Here is a 16,197-nt window from a genome sequence, read left to right as displayed (position 1 = left end):
GATCATCTTACCCAATTCTCTCATTTGATAGATGAGGCAACAGGAGAGTGGATAAGTTTGCCTGGGTGGTGGGAGTTGGGGGTGGGTGACAGGTGGGGCAGTGGACTAGTGAGAGCAGTGGCCAGAGGATGGGATAACCAGAGTTTGCAGATCACAGCCTGTGGGCCATCTATGCCTCTACCTGTTTTTGTAAATAAAGTTTTATTGGAATGCAGGCACACCCATTGATTTATGTATTGTCTTTGGCTGTTTCCAAACTATAACAGCAGAGTCCAATAACTGCAATGGAGACTGATGGCCCTTTAGGTCTAAAATATTTACTATCTGACCTTCATAAAAAAATGTTTCTGATCCCAGGGAAAGACAGAGGCACACAGGTAGATATGAGTTATTATTAACTTCCTAGTTCTTAGAGGGAGCGTTAAGTTCACAAGTGTTTGTTGTGTTATGAATTAATGATTGAATGCTAATGGGGGCCATTGATGGTTATGTATTTATTTCCATTAATAATGGAAATTATTATCATTAAATGCTGTGCACTTGAAACAGATAGATAGGAAGGAGGGACTGGAAAGAAGGAGGGAAGACTATCATTGAGTTCTTAAGATTTAAGTGGCTCTTCATCACCTGACTTGCTTTGTCACCTACACCTGACTTTTCCCCTTTGTATCTCCGATGCTCAAAAACATGCTGGAGAGAAGGACAAAAGATGGCAGGTTGGGTAAAGTGGGCTTTCTGGAAGAGGCAGGATGAATATACTGGGTTCTATGGGGTCAGAAGGGGCTTGGCCAAATGATGGAAGAGTCCACAAAGTACAGGTTGTTGAAAATCATCAAAATTTGATTTTTTCATCTTCCATTCACAACGGGCCTCTTTCCTCTGTACCTGCAGAGTGGCATGAGGGGCCAGGTTCCATGGCCCTCTGTCAGGACCTCCCTCAGGACATCCCTCCTGCTGACCAGTCCAGGTTGTCCTCAGATGCTAGCAGCATGCAAGTCCTGGAAGCGTTTCTCACGGGAAATTGTGAACACTTATGAAGACAACTTGGGGCCATGATGTGTACTGCCATATTTAATCCCGGGCATGGCCTGGCAAAGTAAGGGCTATTGTTGTCCCCATGTCAGAGATGGGGCTCTGGGTAGGCAAGTCACTTGCCTGGAGATAGACAGCTGGTGATGGTGGAGCCAAACTGACTCTGGACCCACCTGATTCCAGAGCCCAAACCCAATGGCTCAATTATACTTCCTGGAGCCCAGGATTGCGCTTCATGCTGCCTCCATAAAAGCGTACACACAGTGACACACAGTTAGAACATTTTGTTTTATCTAGAAGAGCAGCTTCAGGCATTGAAACCCCACCTCAGCAAATGGCAGGGGATTTGCACATTCAGTGAAACGGTTCCAGGCCCCGGTGGGAAAGTTCCCTGCAGCTTCAATTAGAGAACAGTCACAGCTGACTGACGCCTGATGCTCACAGGGGCGGCTTTATTGTTTCCTATGTGAAAAATGAGGGCAGGGCCAGGACCTCAGCATCAGGGAAACGAAGAAAGATTAAGAAGTATTTGTAAAGTCACACTAACCAAAAGGTCAATTCAACTGGGGGGCTGGGGAATGGGCGGGCTGTGGGGGCAGCGAACAAGCAAGCAAGCAGCTGAGAAGTATTTGTGGCACCAGAAGGAAGGTTGTGATGTCCACTAAAGGAAACCATGGCTATGAATTTCAGGGCATCAAGACCCTGTCAACACAGCTAATCCCCACAGATGTTGGCTGAATAAGCCTTCGATGACCAAAGAAGTGCACTGTGCAAACCGTGTCAGCCTCTAGCAGGCCAATTTGTCCTCATATTACACACTCTGCGGGCTCTGCTGCTTGACCCCCAGGTCGAGGGTCCCATCCGGCTCCCCCAACCCAATGAGGGGTGACCCAGCATGGTTAATAAGTCAACAGAATTCAGAAGCCACGGCCGGATTAAGAAGGCAGCTTTATTTTGGTGCCCTGTACTTCAAGCAGATTAAATAATCAAAAAGGTCGAGCCATTGGGGTCAGTTTGAATGCTACAGCTGTTCACCAAGGTTTGACAAACATTCTTTATGCGGCTCATCATCTGAATGGGAAAGGCAGGGATGATCCTGGGGAGGCCAACATTTTAAGAAAGAAGAGGGGCATGATCCCAAGATCCTCTTATGGAAACTGATCCCAGCCAGATGGAGACAAGGGGAAGGGCTGCTTAAATAAGTGGGCTTTTGAAAGCAACAACTGTTTTCTGCATTGAAGGAAAGCAAGGGTAGGGTTCAGAAAGACTGAATGTAAAGCTCCAAGTCTGCCATGCCCTTCGTGTGTTGCTCTGCACATTAATTAAGGGGTCTACGAGGTCAGCAAGGACGCCCGAGAAGACTCAGTCATGAAAGGTGAGCCCTGATCAATTCCCATTGGAAAAGTTCTTGTCTGGGAGAAAGACGGGATCCCCTCACAAAGGTATCTACGGGAAATCTATTTTCAAGTCGTCTGTCTTAAAAGACTGGACAGATATGAAAAATGTCTCTGCATGGGAGGATTTATGTTTGTGCATGTTGGGTGCAGAGGAAGAGGGTGGAAAGAAATGTATGCAGCCATGACATGAATATGCAGTTGGCATGTCACGGGCCATTTCATAGAAAACATGGTGCTTGGAGTTGGAGTTCATATATTATTCCTTTGAGGGGAACAGTGGAACCAAAGAAAGAATGAACAAATTGGCTACAATCTCAGAGAGGCAAGCCTTTCATTAATAGATTAGTGGATCCTGCGGCAAACATATTCTCTGGTTTAAGAATTAATTTCCTGCAACTAATTAATACCTGAGCCCTACAGCTAAAAGTGAGGGGTGTCCGTTCATTACTGAGGGGAAGACGTTTTGGCTTTGAAAGGAGTCATTTAGATTATTTGCAAAATTATAGAAAGGAAAACAGTGGTTTTGCTCTTTGATATTCTGGAAAGGGGAAGGAGACTGTGATGTTCTGCATCCCTTGAACTAAATTAAACTGAGAAGAATCTCTTTCAGAAGGCTCTCTAAACATCTTCCCTATTGCCCTAGAGCACTGTTAACCTCACTAGAGAATTTAAGGAAGAAAGGGGAAAAGGCTCAAGTGCATGACAGCCACACTGTGTTTCCCCAGTTAAGACCCAAAGCAAGCAAGCAAGCAAACATGCAAGCAAGCAAGCGAGCAAACAAAGCCCCTTTCAAGAGCTTCAACTATGAGTAGATAACTATTTTGAGTTTTGAATATTATTGTGTGGCCTAACGAATTCCTCTACCGCTTTATAATAAAATGCCCTTGACAGATGTTTGCCATATTTTCAAATTCAAGTCTCAGAAAAAAAAAGCAGAAGGGAGTGTTATAGCTACTTTGGTGAATGACAGAGCAGTATCTAAGAAAATGTGAACTTAACCTCCTCTCTGAGCCCTGCAAGAAGATTTCTTTGGATTCCAGAGACCCTCTCCCAGTTCCTGCACAGCCAAGGCAGTCTGAACAAGGATGCTATTTTGCAGCATCATTTAGAATGAAGAAAAAAACTGCAAGAGCTCAACTACCCCTCATAAGAGTGGGGGTAAATATTAATACTAAATGTGGCATGGTCTCACCATGGAATATGCTACAGCAGTTAAAAGGAATGAATTAGCTTTCCACGTATCAATGTGGATAGATCAGTTTTGAGCGAACAGAGCAAATTGCAGACCGAGACATGTTGATGATTACATTTATTTGGATTTTTAAAAAGTTATGCAAAACAGTGTGTGTGTGTGTGTGTGTGTGTGTGTGTGTGTGTGTGTATTTGACAGGCAGTAGAACACAGCAGATAAGAACTCTGACAGACTCTGGAGGGAGGAAGATAGCCCTGGTCCTTATCACAGCTCTGCTATAATATTTATTCTCCGTGTGAACTTGGGCAAGTGATTCAGCTTTTCTGTGCCTAGCTTCCTCATCTTTCAAAAGGGGGTAATAATGGAACCATATTTACAAGGTTATGAGGATTAATTAATATACATATTTATAAAGCACTTAGAATGGTAGTTGCATGCTATATAGTTATTTGCTATTTTTGTCATTACTAACGATTGTTTTTAAACTGTCTGGAGAGATACATCAGTAATGGTATGAGGAAAGGGGCTTATGCTGGAAAATAGAAATTAGGCATGAATCAAAGTAAGTTCAACTGCATAAGTCATGCATTGCTCTTTTGAGTTAAAAGGAAAAAGAATCAAGGAAGTATGATAACCCATGAATGACTTGCAGAACTATTATAGAAAAGGGGTATTTATTAATTATTCTTAATGCTTTTCTATATTTTTATAATCTTGAATAAAAAAGCAGCAGACACTATCCTTGTTCACGGAATTACAATGGCAAAAATGGATATCAATATGTAGCAGTGTTTTAGATCTGCCTTATCCAATACAGTAACCATTAGCCACATGTGGCTATTTTTGTTTAAAATAGTTAAAATGAAATACAAATAAAAATTCAGTCTCTTGGTTGCAGTAGTGCCATCTCAAGAGCTCGATAGCCACACATGGCTATTGGCTCCCATACTGGACAGCAGATGCAGGACACTTCTATCATCACAGAACGTTGTATTAGACAGCACTGTTCTGCCGCCTACTTTACAGCAATGTGGATATCTGAAATCCTCTATCACTCTTTTACATATCTGGCCCCACATAATTCTGCTGTGGCCTACAAAGGGCATATATCCCCCAAATATTTTTTTCACTCTTCTAGTTGATATCACTAAGTCCTCCATCTTCTGAATCAGGAGACACTGAGAGAGTACTTTTCTCAAGGCTTCCAACAATAGTTGGCACAAAGATTGCAGTAGTTACTGACACTGGGGATGTACTCTGTCCAGCCCGGCTCTACTAAAGATGGTGAGTGACAGAACCTCTCTTCCAGGTTGTAGAAGGTCTTACCTGGCTGGAAAGCACATTACCTGTAAATTCAAAGGCGAAAAAGTGTTGATACCACACCTCACAAACTGGTTCCTATCCCAATTTCTTTCTGTTTGTTGTAGGTGAACTGCTCCTGTTTTCCGGTGTGATTGTCCTGCTCCAGGTGGTATATGGCTGCCCAGACAAGTGCCGATGTCACTCATCTACAAATTTTGTAGACTGCAGCCAGCAGGGTCTGGCTGAAATTCCTTCCCATTTACCTCGTCAGACTCGAACACTGCATTTACAAGATAATCAGATACACCATCTTCCTGCTTTTGCATTTAGGTCAGTCCCATGGCTCACGGCCTTAAATTTGTCCAACAATTCCCTTTCAGATCTGGCCCCTGGAGCTTTCCATGGGCTTCAGCACTTGCAGGTTTTAAACCTAACCCAGAATTCACTTATTTCCCTGGAAAGCAGACTTTTCCATTCCCTCCCTCAGCTGAGGGAGCTTGATTTGTCATCAAACAACATAAGCCACCTTCCCACATCCCTGGGAGAGACGTGGGAGAACCTAACTATACTTGCGGTTCAACAAAACCAGCTTCAGCAGCTTGATCGAGCGCTCCTGGAATCCATGCCCAGTGTGAGGCTTTTATTTCTCAAGGACAACCTCTGGAAATGCAATTGCCACTTGCTTGGCCTTAAACTCTGGTTGGAGAAATTTATCTATAAAGGTGAGTCATGTCTATTTGGAACCCCCCCCCCATCTGTGTGTTACCAGCCTAGGATGAATCTCATCTGTTCTCTGCATTAGAAAGAATGTGGAGGAGTGTGTAAGGGGTGGATTTGGGCTTTTACACATCGGTGCCATTTCACAGTATGGCAAAAGAGTCAAGTGAGTCATCAGAAGGTGTTTAAATTCAGGATCTAAATTAATCTACAAATATGTTACATGGAGATAACTTTCACTTGTTTAATTAATACAACATGAAGTTACTTATCTGGGGGTATGCTGTTAGAAGGAGGACATTCAATCACCACCTGAATAACTGCTCAACCCCAAATAGCACTAAACTCTTATTTTCAAGTGTGTTCCAATTATGGGTATGGTTCTCTCTCTCTGGGATATTTTTCTCTCTTTGTCTGCTTCTACCCATTTGACAACTGTAATTCTCTAAAATTATCCTTTCTGCTTTAGCAAACACCACTGTCACTGAAATTGGGTGCAACAGGGCCTCTCTCTAAAGTTACTCACAATTTCTTTAACACGATGACAAGAGTAAAGCAAGAGATCTCAGACTATTAAAGATGAGGGGCTCTGGAAACCACCCAGGGTTAGCAAACTACAGCCCCAGGGCCACAGTCCATCTCCTGTTTCTATAAATAAAGTTTTATTGGTACACAGCCATGCCCATTCATTATATACTAAGTGAGTGGTTGCTTTGCACTATAAAAGCAGAGTAGTTGTGACAGGGGCTGTGCTGTCTATCTGGCTCTTTACAGAAAAGTTTGCCAATCCTTGTTGTCAATAGGCAACAGAGTCCCAGAGAGGTTCAGTGACTTGCCCAAGATCACAGAGCGGAAGCCCAGGTGAGAACAGAATGCACGGCTTTTGGGTCTTGACCCGACATTCTTTCCTCCACTTCACAGTGCTTCTTTCCTCCTAGCTCTCAGCATGATTCATTCATTCCTATATTTGCATGCCTTTTGTACGTCAGGCACTGAGAAGATGGCAGTGCCTAACCATCATAGAGATTTCATGCTGGTAGTAGAAACAGATGTTAAATAAGATGATAAATGAAGATACATGTTTAGAATAGTAATTAGTGCTAAGAAACAATGAGGCAGGGGAAGGGGACAGTGATAGAATGGGTCTCATTTTTGATAGGATGGATGGGAAGATGTCTCCAAGGAGGTGACATGGCTGAGCAGAGCCCAAAGACTGCGGAGGAATGAGCCATGAGGTAATTGGGGGAAGGAATAGTGAGCACAAAGGGCTTGATGAGGGGGAAAACTTGGCTTGGCTGTGGGACAAAAAGAGAGACAAGACAGTGGCTAGTGCAGAGGAAGGGAGTGAGTGGACACAGACAAGACAACACCAGTACTTGCGGGCCAGATCATGCAGAAGTGTGCAGAGAAGTCCAAGATGCCTGGACTTTAAGTGAGATGGAAAGCTCTTGAAGAGTTTTAGTCAAGGGAACAATATGATCTGATTACAATGTAAAAGGTCACTCTGTAGACTCTTGGGAGAACTGACCAAAGGCTGCAGAAGAAGAACCAGGGAGATGAGGGAGAAGGTGATTTCAGTCAGCCAGCGAAGATGATGGTGGCCCAAACCAGGGTGGCGAGACATGATCAATGCTGGGAGATACTTGGAATACTGAACTGACAGACATTGCTAATGGGTTGGAGTGGGTAATTAAGAGAAGACCCTAATTATGGGAACGTCTATTTTGATTTGTCCTGCAGTGATAACCAGGTAAATGGTGATGCCTTCAGCTGACAAGGGGCAAAGAGGAGACTGGGGGGAGCGAGTGAGTGTGTTGGGGAGTGAGTGAGTGTGTTGGGGAGGTATTCAATTAGGACTTCAGCTTGGGGCATGTCAAGTTTGAGATGTCCTGTACATATCCATGGGGAATGGTTGAGTTGGAGGTTATATATTTAAGCCTGAAGCTCAGGAAGATGTTGGAGCTACAGACATGAATTAGGGAATCAACAGTGTCTGCATGGTTGCAGCGGTTCTCGGCAGGAATGAGGTTAGGGTGAATACAACATAGGTTCAAACGTATGATATTGAATAAATCCTTCTCAACAATGTAACAGCAAACTACATAATCAATAACCAGTCGGCATTCAAGCCAACCAGCAACAGGAGCCACATACTATGGCAACATCTTTCTTATAAGAGGTTGCAAATAAAATTGTTTACATCTACAGGTAAAGTGGCTAAAGTTCCCAGGACTAGGGCACTGGAAGCAACCTGGGATGGGATGCATTCTGCCCTACTCTGCCACAAACTTGCTGCTGGTCTTTGGGAAAATTAGGACACTTCACTAGCACTCAGTGTCACCAGAGGGAAACTGACAGTTTTAAGCCAGGGAGTTCCTACGGCCCACTCCAGTCCTCAGATTCTGTGATGCAGTTCAACACTCCCTCACAACAGAGCTGCATGAGCACAGATCACAGCTTTTCTTCAGAGAGAAGCAAAAATTGATTTGGGGTAATAAGACCTGGATGTCTCAACATAACTAGGAAAAATCCAAATACGTGCCAAACACGGGAGGCAGTCGGATTATAGACATATTGAATACAGGCAAAATAAGGGAACAGGTATTAGTCAAGATCTTCTTTTTAAAAAAGATATATAAACAAATGCAAACACTACAGGTATTAGACAGGGCAGGCTAATTGACATAGCAGACTAGCCCAGACTTTAGTTATATATGCAATAAAATCTGTTGCTCATTCATGTCATAGTTCAAGGGAAATGGAGGCAGAGTCTGCATTCCATGCAGCCATTTAGGGATATAAGCCCCCTCCAGCTTGTGATGCCACCAACTTTATCACGTGGCCTCTAAGGTCATCCCCAAGTGGCAACAAAATGCATGGCGGATTACACTGGGGTTTTATGGCCTGGAGGTGGCATTAATTGGTTCCATTGTTCAGAATTCAATCACATGGCCCCAAATGGACCACAAAAAGTGGGAAAATTTAGTCTTTCTGCTGGCCTAAGAGCAAAAAGATGTGCTTTGGTGAATACATAATAATATCTCCTCCACAGAAATATGCACACAGATTGTATGATTCCTCTCTATTTATCTATTCCTCTCTATTTACTAGTAAACAAGTCATCTTCACTTCATTAAACATTTACTCTGAGCTAGGTATTATGCTAAATACTTGACATATTTTATCCAACTGAGTCCTCAGAGCAATCTTGGGAAGTGAATTTTAATTATCCTCGTCTCCCACTCTCCAGATGAGCAAGCAGAGGCACGATGTGGTCAAGGAAGGTTTTCAGGGCTGCACAGCTAAGTAATGTTCAGACTCAAGATTTGAATCTAGTTTCTCCCAGGACAGAGGTGAAGAGCTACTAGTGATCAGATAGAGAACAATGAGCGCTTGGCAAGCTGGAGCTTCCTGCATTGTCAGTTACATGCATCTAGAAGGACGTGGGACCCTCCGGCTGTAATCAGCAGATTTGGCTAGGAGGTCACGGCCCATGACATGGTGGGGAGTGGGAGTTGCATCCTGGCTGAGGATCACCTGCACAGGAGAAGACCATAGAGCATTCGGCAGCCATAGCCCCTGCCTTCCAGCTATGTCCCAGGCTCTAGTCTGGGTATTTCCTTGGCTCTGGGTCCAGAGGCTGTGGCTCCCACCCTAATACTGAACAGCAGAAAGTCTGGAACTGGAGAGAAACAGTTCTTAAGTCTGGGGTGATTGGGTAAATCACCCTAGTCAAGGTGGAAGTCAGCTGATGAACCTGTCCATCCCCCTGGCAGGTGGCCTTGCTTCCCCTGATAGAAGTCTCCATGCTCTCTGGCTGGATTAAATATCATGACTACTTCTCAATGCCTCATCACTTCATTTCTGTCTCTCTGACCTTTTTGTCCTGCAACCAACTTCCTCGAAGAGGCTCTTATGGTCAGGTGCAGAGGAATGAAATGGTCCATGAGGTAAGAATCCTTAATCTCAATGGCACTTTGGACTCATCTGGAGCAGCTGCTCTGAACCTCTGGCCTCATGAAAATCAGGGGCTCAAAAAAGGAAGAAATTCCCTTTTTATCTTTCTGCTTTAGGGTGGGGACTGTTACCTCAGAGGATTGCTAGAGAAGCCAGGAGGAATCCAAGAGACTCTGGTGGTAGGTGATTCAGTTTTAAGCAGTGGCAGCAAAAAGGACATGGGTTGAATTTTGCCACTGCCACTCACCCTGGTGTGTTGGGGCCACCTGATAATCCTTGCACTGCAAGATAGGCCCTATGTACTTACAGGGCCACTTAGAACTTATCTTGTAGGCTTAGAGAGAATACATGTGAAAGCATTCCTAGAACTCTGAAGTGCTATGCAATGGAGGGTGCTAATAATGTTGAAGTGATGCCCTCTGCATATGTCTTTCTGGTATAATTTCATATTTCATTTAATGTGTGTACTGAGAATCTCCTCCAATCTAACTTTGCTAACGGCGTGCCAATCTTTTCAGCTGGCTTAGGGGAGGCGCTTATGGCAGCCTGAAAGGGCCGACGCACAGGTTATGGGGCAGTTCTGTCCAGTCAAAGGCTTCCTAGTAGACAGTGCCGAGGGCCATCCTGCCCACTCCTCTGACCTCACAACGCTCCTGAGAGGAGGAAGTGGCGAGGCAGTGAGTGCAGTGGAAAAAACTTGGACGGAGCATGGAGAATTGCATTTGGGTGTTGTTTCATCCACTCATGACCTCTGTGAGTCTGGACAAGAGTTACCTACAAGAGCGGAGTATTACGACTTATCTAACAGGGCTTTGTAAACCATCAAGTTGGATACAAATAGGATGTTTTCATGGCAGAAAATTTAGTCAGCGAAGTGCATTTTCCCAAAGTCAAAGAGAAAATCAGTGGTCACACTAGACTAGACTTCAGTCTGCTACCTCAGCGCTCAGAGGAAAGAATGCCTGACCACCCAAATTCCCCCTGACCAACAGCAGTCTACACACCTGAGGATATCCATCACCTTGCAGGGAATGGACACTGGGTTTAATAACCCATTAGAAAGTTCAGTACTCAAAGCCGTAAACGTTCTGAGGCCTGAGGAGACACATTCATGATACCTAATTCCAGGAACTAAATTTCCAGTATTGTCAAATCCACAGGTCACTCCAAGACCACTCCATCTCTCCATCTGGCATCACTGAACAGTGTTGAGACACATAGGATCTTTGTAATAAACACCTAACAGCACAACAATGCACATTTGTTTTATTTTTTCCTTAGATTTTCAATAGGAATCTGGTACACGAAAGATTTCTCGTCTGCGGGGCTCACTGGGGCCGTGAGTGGCAGGAATGCAGTGGGCAGCTGTGCTCACCACTGGCCCCCAGCGTGCCTTCTTGTCAGCTTTTGCATTGTTTTCTCTGAGCATTTGCAGAACACGAAGGTTACTGGGCTTCTAACGAATTCTTGGTCATAAGTAATTGCCAATTTAGTGTGTGGCATTTTTAGTATTTAGCCAATTTAGGAATCTTAAAATCATAAAATATGGTTGTTAAATTCTTTGACTCCAGGATTTAAAAAAAAAATGGTACTTCATAAATTCCATCTGCCTAAGTTTTTGTAGGCAGAGGATTTTGGAACTCTGTTGTATCAAGGTTCTGTTATTGTCCTTTGCTTTTGTCTTTTAAAGGGGGAATAACAGACGGTGTCATCTGTGGATCACCAGACACCTGGAAGGGAAAGGACCTCCTTAGGATCCCTCATGAGCTGTACCAGCCCTGCCCTCTTGCTGCTCCTGATCCAGAGTCCTCGCAGCCTCAGCGGCCCGGCTCTACCCATGGTGTGGTCCTGAGGCCTCCTGAGAACCACAACTCGGGGGAGCGAGACCTCTTGGAGTGCGAGCTCAAACCCAAGCCAAGGCCTGCCAACCTGCGTCATGCTATTGCCACCGTCATCATCACTGGGGTTGTGTGTGGGATTGTGTGTCTCATGATGTTGGCAGCTGCCATCTATGGCTGCACCTATGCGGCAATCACAGCCCAGTACCATGGGGGACCCTTGGCGCAAACCAATGATCCTGGGAAGGTGGAAGAAAAAGAGCGACTTGACAGCTCACCAGCCTGAGAGCTTTTGTCTCAAATAGGATTGGTTCATTGCAGGCCAGAAGATAGTGTCTGAGTAGGGCTGATGTGTTTATTGTTAGTCTCATTTTGCTTTTGCCAAAAGAAAAAAAAAAAAAAAAAGATGTGTCTGTAAAAAATATTTCTGGGGAGGAATTTATGTTGTGATTTAAAAAATAACATGATGATACTTGTGCTCTGGGCCTGAGAAGTTATTATGGTGATTCTATGTGGGGGTAAAACACACAGAGAAAGGGAAGATGCCATCTCTTCCAGGTACTCTTCTATGGATTAAGTTCCTTTTACAGAGCAACAGAAATTCAAACACACATGCCAGTCAGCATTCCTGGGAGCTTTATGGTCCACTGGAAAACTGCCCGATTTTGAGTGCCTGGGAAGAGGCTGCTGATCTTACCCGAGGGGCATTGAATGCCTCTATAATTCAAGTTCATGCTAGATCAGTGATACTTTCAGATGTTGTATATGTTATATATTTAATGGGAGCGTCTATTGGTTGGGAATTTCATAGCTTGCCCCAAGAGTCAAAGTCTATTTCATTTTCTAAATCAGAAAATCATTTGGGGCTTTGTAGGCCTCAGAGGAAGAGGAAGATTGCATGTCTGGATAATAGGACTCAGGCCCCGAGTCTCGGGAATTTTTCTGATGCAAGGGTAAATAACATATAAACAAACACAAAGAGGATGGGGAGCCAGAATTTGGGGCAGATATTACCCAAAGGCCATATCCACCAAGGGATTGGAACCTTCCATTTAGAACTCTTACAGCAGGAATGAATTTAGGTTGGGCTGAGAGCAAGATAATGACTTTTGTGTATCTGTATCTGCATACATAGCACACAGAGTGCACAGAGTTGTACAACCACACCCACATATAAACATACTCAGAGCAATCAGTTTACCCACTAATGAAATGCAGCCGTGTCAGGGTGGAAGCCAGCAGCTGTTGTCCACCACCCAGATTGTCTACTCCCCACGCTGGGATAGGAGTAAGAAGGAAGACTGCAGAGAGTGGGAATTACCAAGAGACTCAAGATAGGTGGCGGCAGCTATCTTCAATGTTATTTAGGCCATGGTTTTAAAAAATCAGGTGTGGCTGTCTTTACTCCACAGACATGGTCTTGAAGAGTTGCATGCAAAGTGAATTTTTGTAAACTGAATCATCATTTTAATGCAGTAGGGGAGCTGGCTATTTAAAGGAACCTTTCATGGAATCTTTCTGTAATAGAAATAATTGGCTCCAGATTTATCCATTTTGTAAATTTGCATTTTTTCATGCTAGGTTTTCTTAAAGTGGAATCTACCTGTTCTCTCTCATGATGCTCACAGTCACCTGTTAGTATTAAAATCGTTTTACACAAGAAGAGAGGACAGAGGAGTTATGGACATGTTAAAAGCAGAGAATGGCAAATATAGGGCCAGTTTTTTCTCCAGAGGCCATGACAGACATTGCTAATCAATCCCAGCACTCCTTCTAGCTCAGCCTCACAGATGCCTTCTTAAGACAGTACTGTAGGCAACCAGAACTAATCAACTGGAGTTGGTTCAAAGGATAAAACACATTTGCCATTCAGGGTACTGGCTCTACATTCACTCCGTAAGGCCACGTAATGATTGGTTTGGATCCTAACTCAGTAGTCCATTCTCTAACTGAAATGTGAATGGAAGGTTCACATGTATCTATCACATCTATCATATGGGACAGACGCAGGGAAACGGGTGAACCTACCACATCCTACTGTGCAGGTCTACACTGACGCACCTCTAATAATCGCAGAGACAATCTACACCTGCCATGGTGCTTCATAGCTAGTGTAGGCCCCACACACTCAAGGCTAAAGATGGACCACCTTTCTGGAGCAGCAATTTTGCTAGATGATTTTTCTAGGGGACGAAGTTTAAATTTTGATGGTGATTTTTTTTCCTGAATATCAAAAGAAACTGAAATACCTTAGACTGTAGATCAAAGAAAGACCCCAAGGAAAGCCTGCCGATCCATCAGCTCTGTCCCAGGCCCTGGCACCTCCTCTCCATGGGTCACTCAGTGGACATGGCTCAACATCCTTCTTTATGGAAGTAGTGACTACTTTCCAAGTGAAAAAAAACCTTTCTTTCCATGGCTCTGGACTGAGGATGGTTGGCCAAGAAGGCAGTGTGAGAAAGGAATTGTATATGTTTTTATACGCCGTCCCAGTTTCACCAGATGTTTCTAGAGCTCACACTGTGCACCGTGTACCAGGCATGGTGCAAGGCATTCTTGTGTAATGCTAACACCCATGAGCCACTTGAACAGATACTACATTAGCTGAGAGCTACTAAGGCCAATAACGCATGCTTCCTTTTACTGCAGTGATTTCAATCTGCAGGTGCACTGGGCCCTGCCAGAGGTTTGGTGACAGCAGAGGTCAACCCAGTCCCCCTACCCACAGAGATTACATGAGGGAGTTTCTGATCCACCACAGAAAACCCTGAATGTGACTAGAATCCTTGCTTGTCAACATTCATATCCTTTTAGATTTCTAAGTACAGATGATAACTCAGGCAAACAGACTTCCTGCTTTATGGGCGGTCTTTAAGGAAAATGATTAAAATGATGCATACTTATATTCAGATTTCTATCTTTTGCCTACAGTCACCACAAACAGCAGTTGGCAATGAAAATAATTACTTACCCTGAAATGTCAACAGCTTCTCAGCACAGAAAAAAATATAAATCAAATTGTTTAGATTAACAAATGCAGAGTTATCATTTGTTAATATGAGAAATGAAATGTTTTAACTGTGAAAAACATTGCAGATGAAAGACCCAATTTGCAGGGTATTCTGTGAGAACCACAAATTATCTTTCACAACCACTACAGCTCATGAGGGGTAATTTGCAAACGCCTCATAGATTATTTTCAGCTGTTTATTGCTGCTGTCATATTCATAGAGTCCCTTATAAAAATGTCCTTCTGTCATAGAGCCTGGCTGAGGGCACACTATGGACAAAAATCACGTTTAGTGTTGATTGTTTCTGAGAAAACTAAAAATATAGTTCTTTCATCATATTTAGTAGAACAGTATGATTCCAGATGGGTGATTTTTGCCTTGCCAGGGATCATAAACTCACAAACAGATATTGTTGCTGTCTGTAGTGAGGCATAATAAAAGGGGGCATGAAAAATGTACTCTGACATAGAAATTTTGGAGAAAGAAGACCCAGAATCAACTCTATATCTGAAAAGCTTTTACAAATACGGCAAATATCCCTGACCCTACAGGTAGAATCTTTTGCTTAAGATTATAAAATGCCAGTGCATCACTAAGGGTTTCATTTTTCCTTACAAAGATAGCAAGGCTAAAAAGTGATGCACACACAGATTTCTTCCTGAAGGTTCGTGCAAATTGAATCTCCTTGCTTGAGTTAATTAAGTACCCCTGAAACAAGATACCTTTATCTTAGATCCTAAATATCAAAGGAAGTGGTTAAATCAATTTCTAAAATAATCTATCTGTAGCATACATTCACATAATTATCCAACAACTGTTAGAAACCTATAGCTTTCTATTACAGGTCAGGAAATTACTGTTTCCAGTTTGGGAAAACCCATCCGTGTATCCATTGCTAAATGCTATTGACAGAAACCTACACAAAATGATATTCCAACTCCACCTGGCATCGCTGGGCTATGATTTGCATGCATGACTTTAGGGAACCATCCTGTTTGTTCTTTCGATTAAAATGCTTTATTTTTTAGACTCAAATTGCAATGCAGTCTCAAAGAAACCCCTACCCCATTCAGAGAAGCAGCTGCCTAATCAACCACTTCCATTTCAGATTCTTTTTTAAAAATTTTTATTTGTTTTTACTGATATATGATCCCTTTCAGATTCTTAACTGAACTACTTGTATCTACGTTTTACTCCAATGACACTGAATATTCATTTGGGTGGACAGGATAGGATGTCAGCCAACTACAACGGCCCATCAAGAAGATCTTGATAATGAATCAGAGGACTGGGGATCTGAGAAGGGTCTTAGAGAGCATTTAGTCCAGGTCTGGAGAATTTCAGAATAGTTGCCACCAGCCTTTCTATCCATTGCAGACATTGCTAATAGATTATGACAAAGTTATCTGCTGAGCCCAGACAAGACCACAGAATTTTTTTTTTTTAATATGCTTTCCAGGTACCCACTACTGATCAACTGGAGTTGACATAAGAGATTAAACCTATTTGCTACTCTGATATAGTTTCATGTCCTTATTTTACAGAGGAAATGGAAGCATGGAAAGGAAAGCAACATTACAAAAGTCATGCACAGTATTAATTGCAAGCTTATAAATGCAGTTGCAGGAGATGGGGTTAGCATAGATAACACAACCTGATCCTCACCATTCTTTGTTCATTTTGTGGTGAACCACAATATCAAAACTACGACATTATTACTCTAAGTATTTGGATAATGACAATTACGGCAC

The 16,197-nt window shown here is 43.1% G+C and overlaps 2 protein-coding genes across 3 annotated transcripts in view; one reads left to right on the top strand and one right to left on the bottom strand.

The window, feature by feature from the left end:
- Positions 1 to 16,197, bottom strand: part of CACNA2D3 (calcium voltage-gated channel auxiliary subunit alpha2delta 3) — a 958,335-nt gene that overhangs the window by 146,495 nt on the left and 795,643 nt on the right. The window lies entirely within an intron of this gene.
- On the top strand, positions 2,258 to 11,824 carry LRTM1 (leucine rich repeats and transmembrane domains 1). The gene is made up of 3 exons (XM_010363192.2): positions 2,258 to 2,407; positions 5,049 to 5,645; positions 11,288 to 11,824. The coding sequence occupies exons 1-3, from the start codon at positions 2,401 to 2,403 to the stop codon at positions 11,719 to 11,721; spliced, it is 1,038 nt and encodes a 345-aa protein (XP_010361494.1). The 5' UTR covers positions 2,258 to 2,400; the 3' UTR covers positions 11,722 to 11,824.

Source organism: Rhinopithecus roxellana, chromosome 1, assembly GCF_007565055.1.
Source record: "Rhinopithecus roxellana isolate Shanxi Qingling chromosome 1, ASM756505v1, whole genome shotgun sequence".
NCBI classification, from domain to species: Eukaryota; Metazoa; Chordata; class Mammalia; order Primates; family Cercopithecidae; genus Rhinopithecus; species Rhinopithecus roxellana.
This window is presented reverse-complemented; position numbering and strand designations above follow the sequence as displayed.

Bases quoted from the DNA above. Each gene is read 5' to 3' on its own strand.
- LRTM1 (XM_010363192.2), top strand. The intron at 5,646-11,287 runs GTGAGTCATGTC...TGTCTTTTAAAG, and splicing joins GGAGAAATTTATCTATAAAG to GGGGAATAACAGACGGTGTC.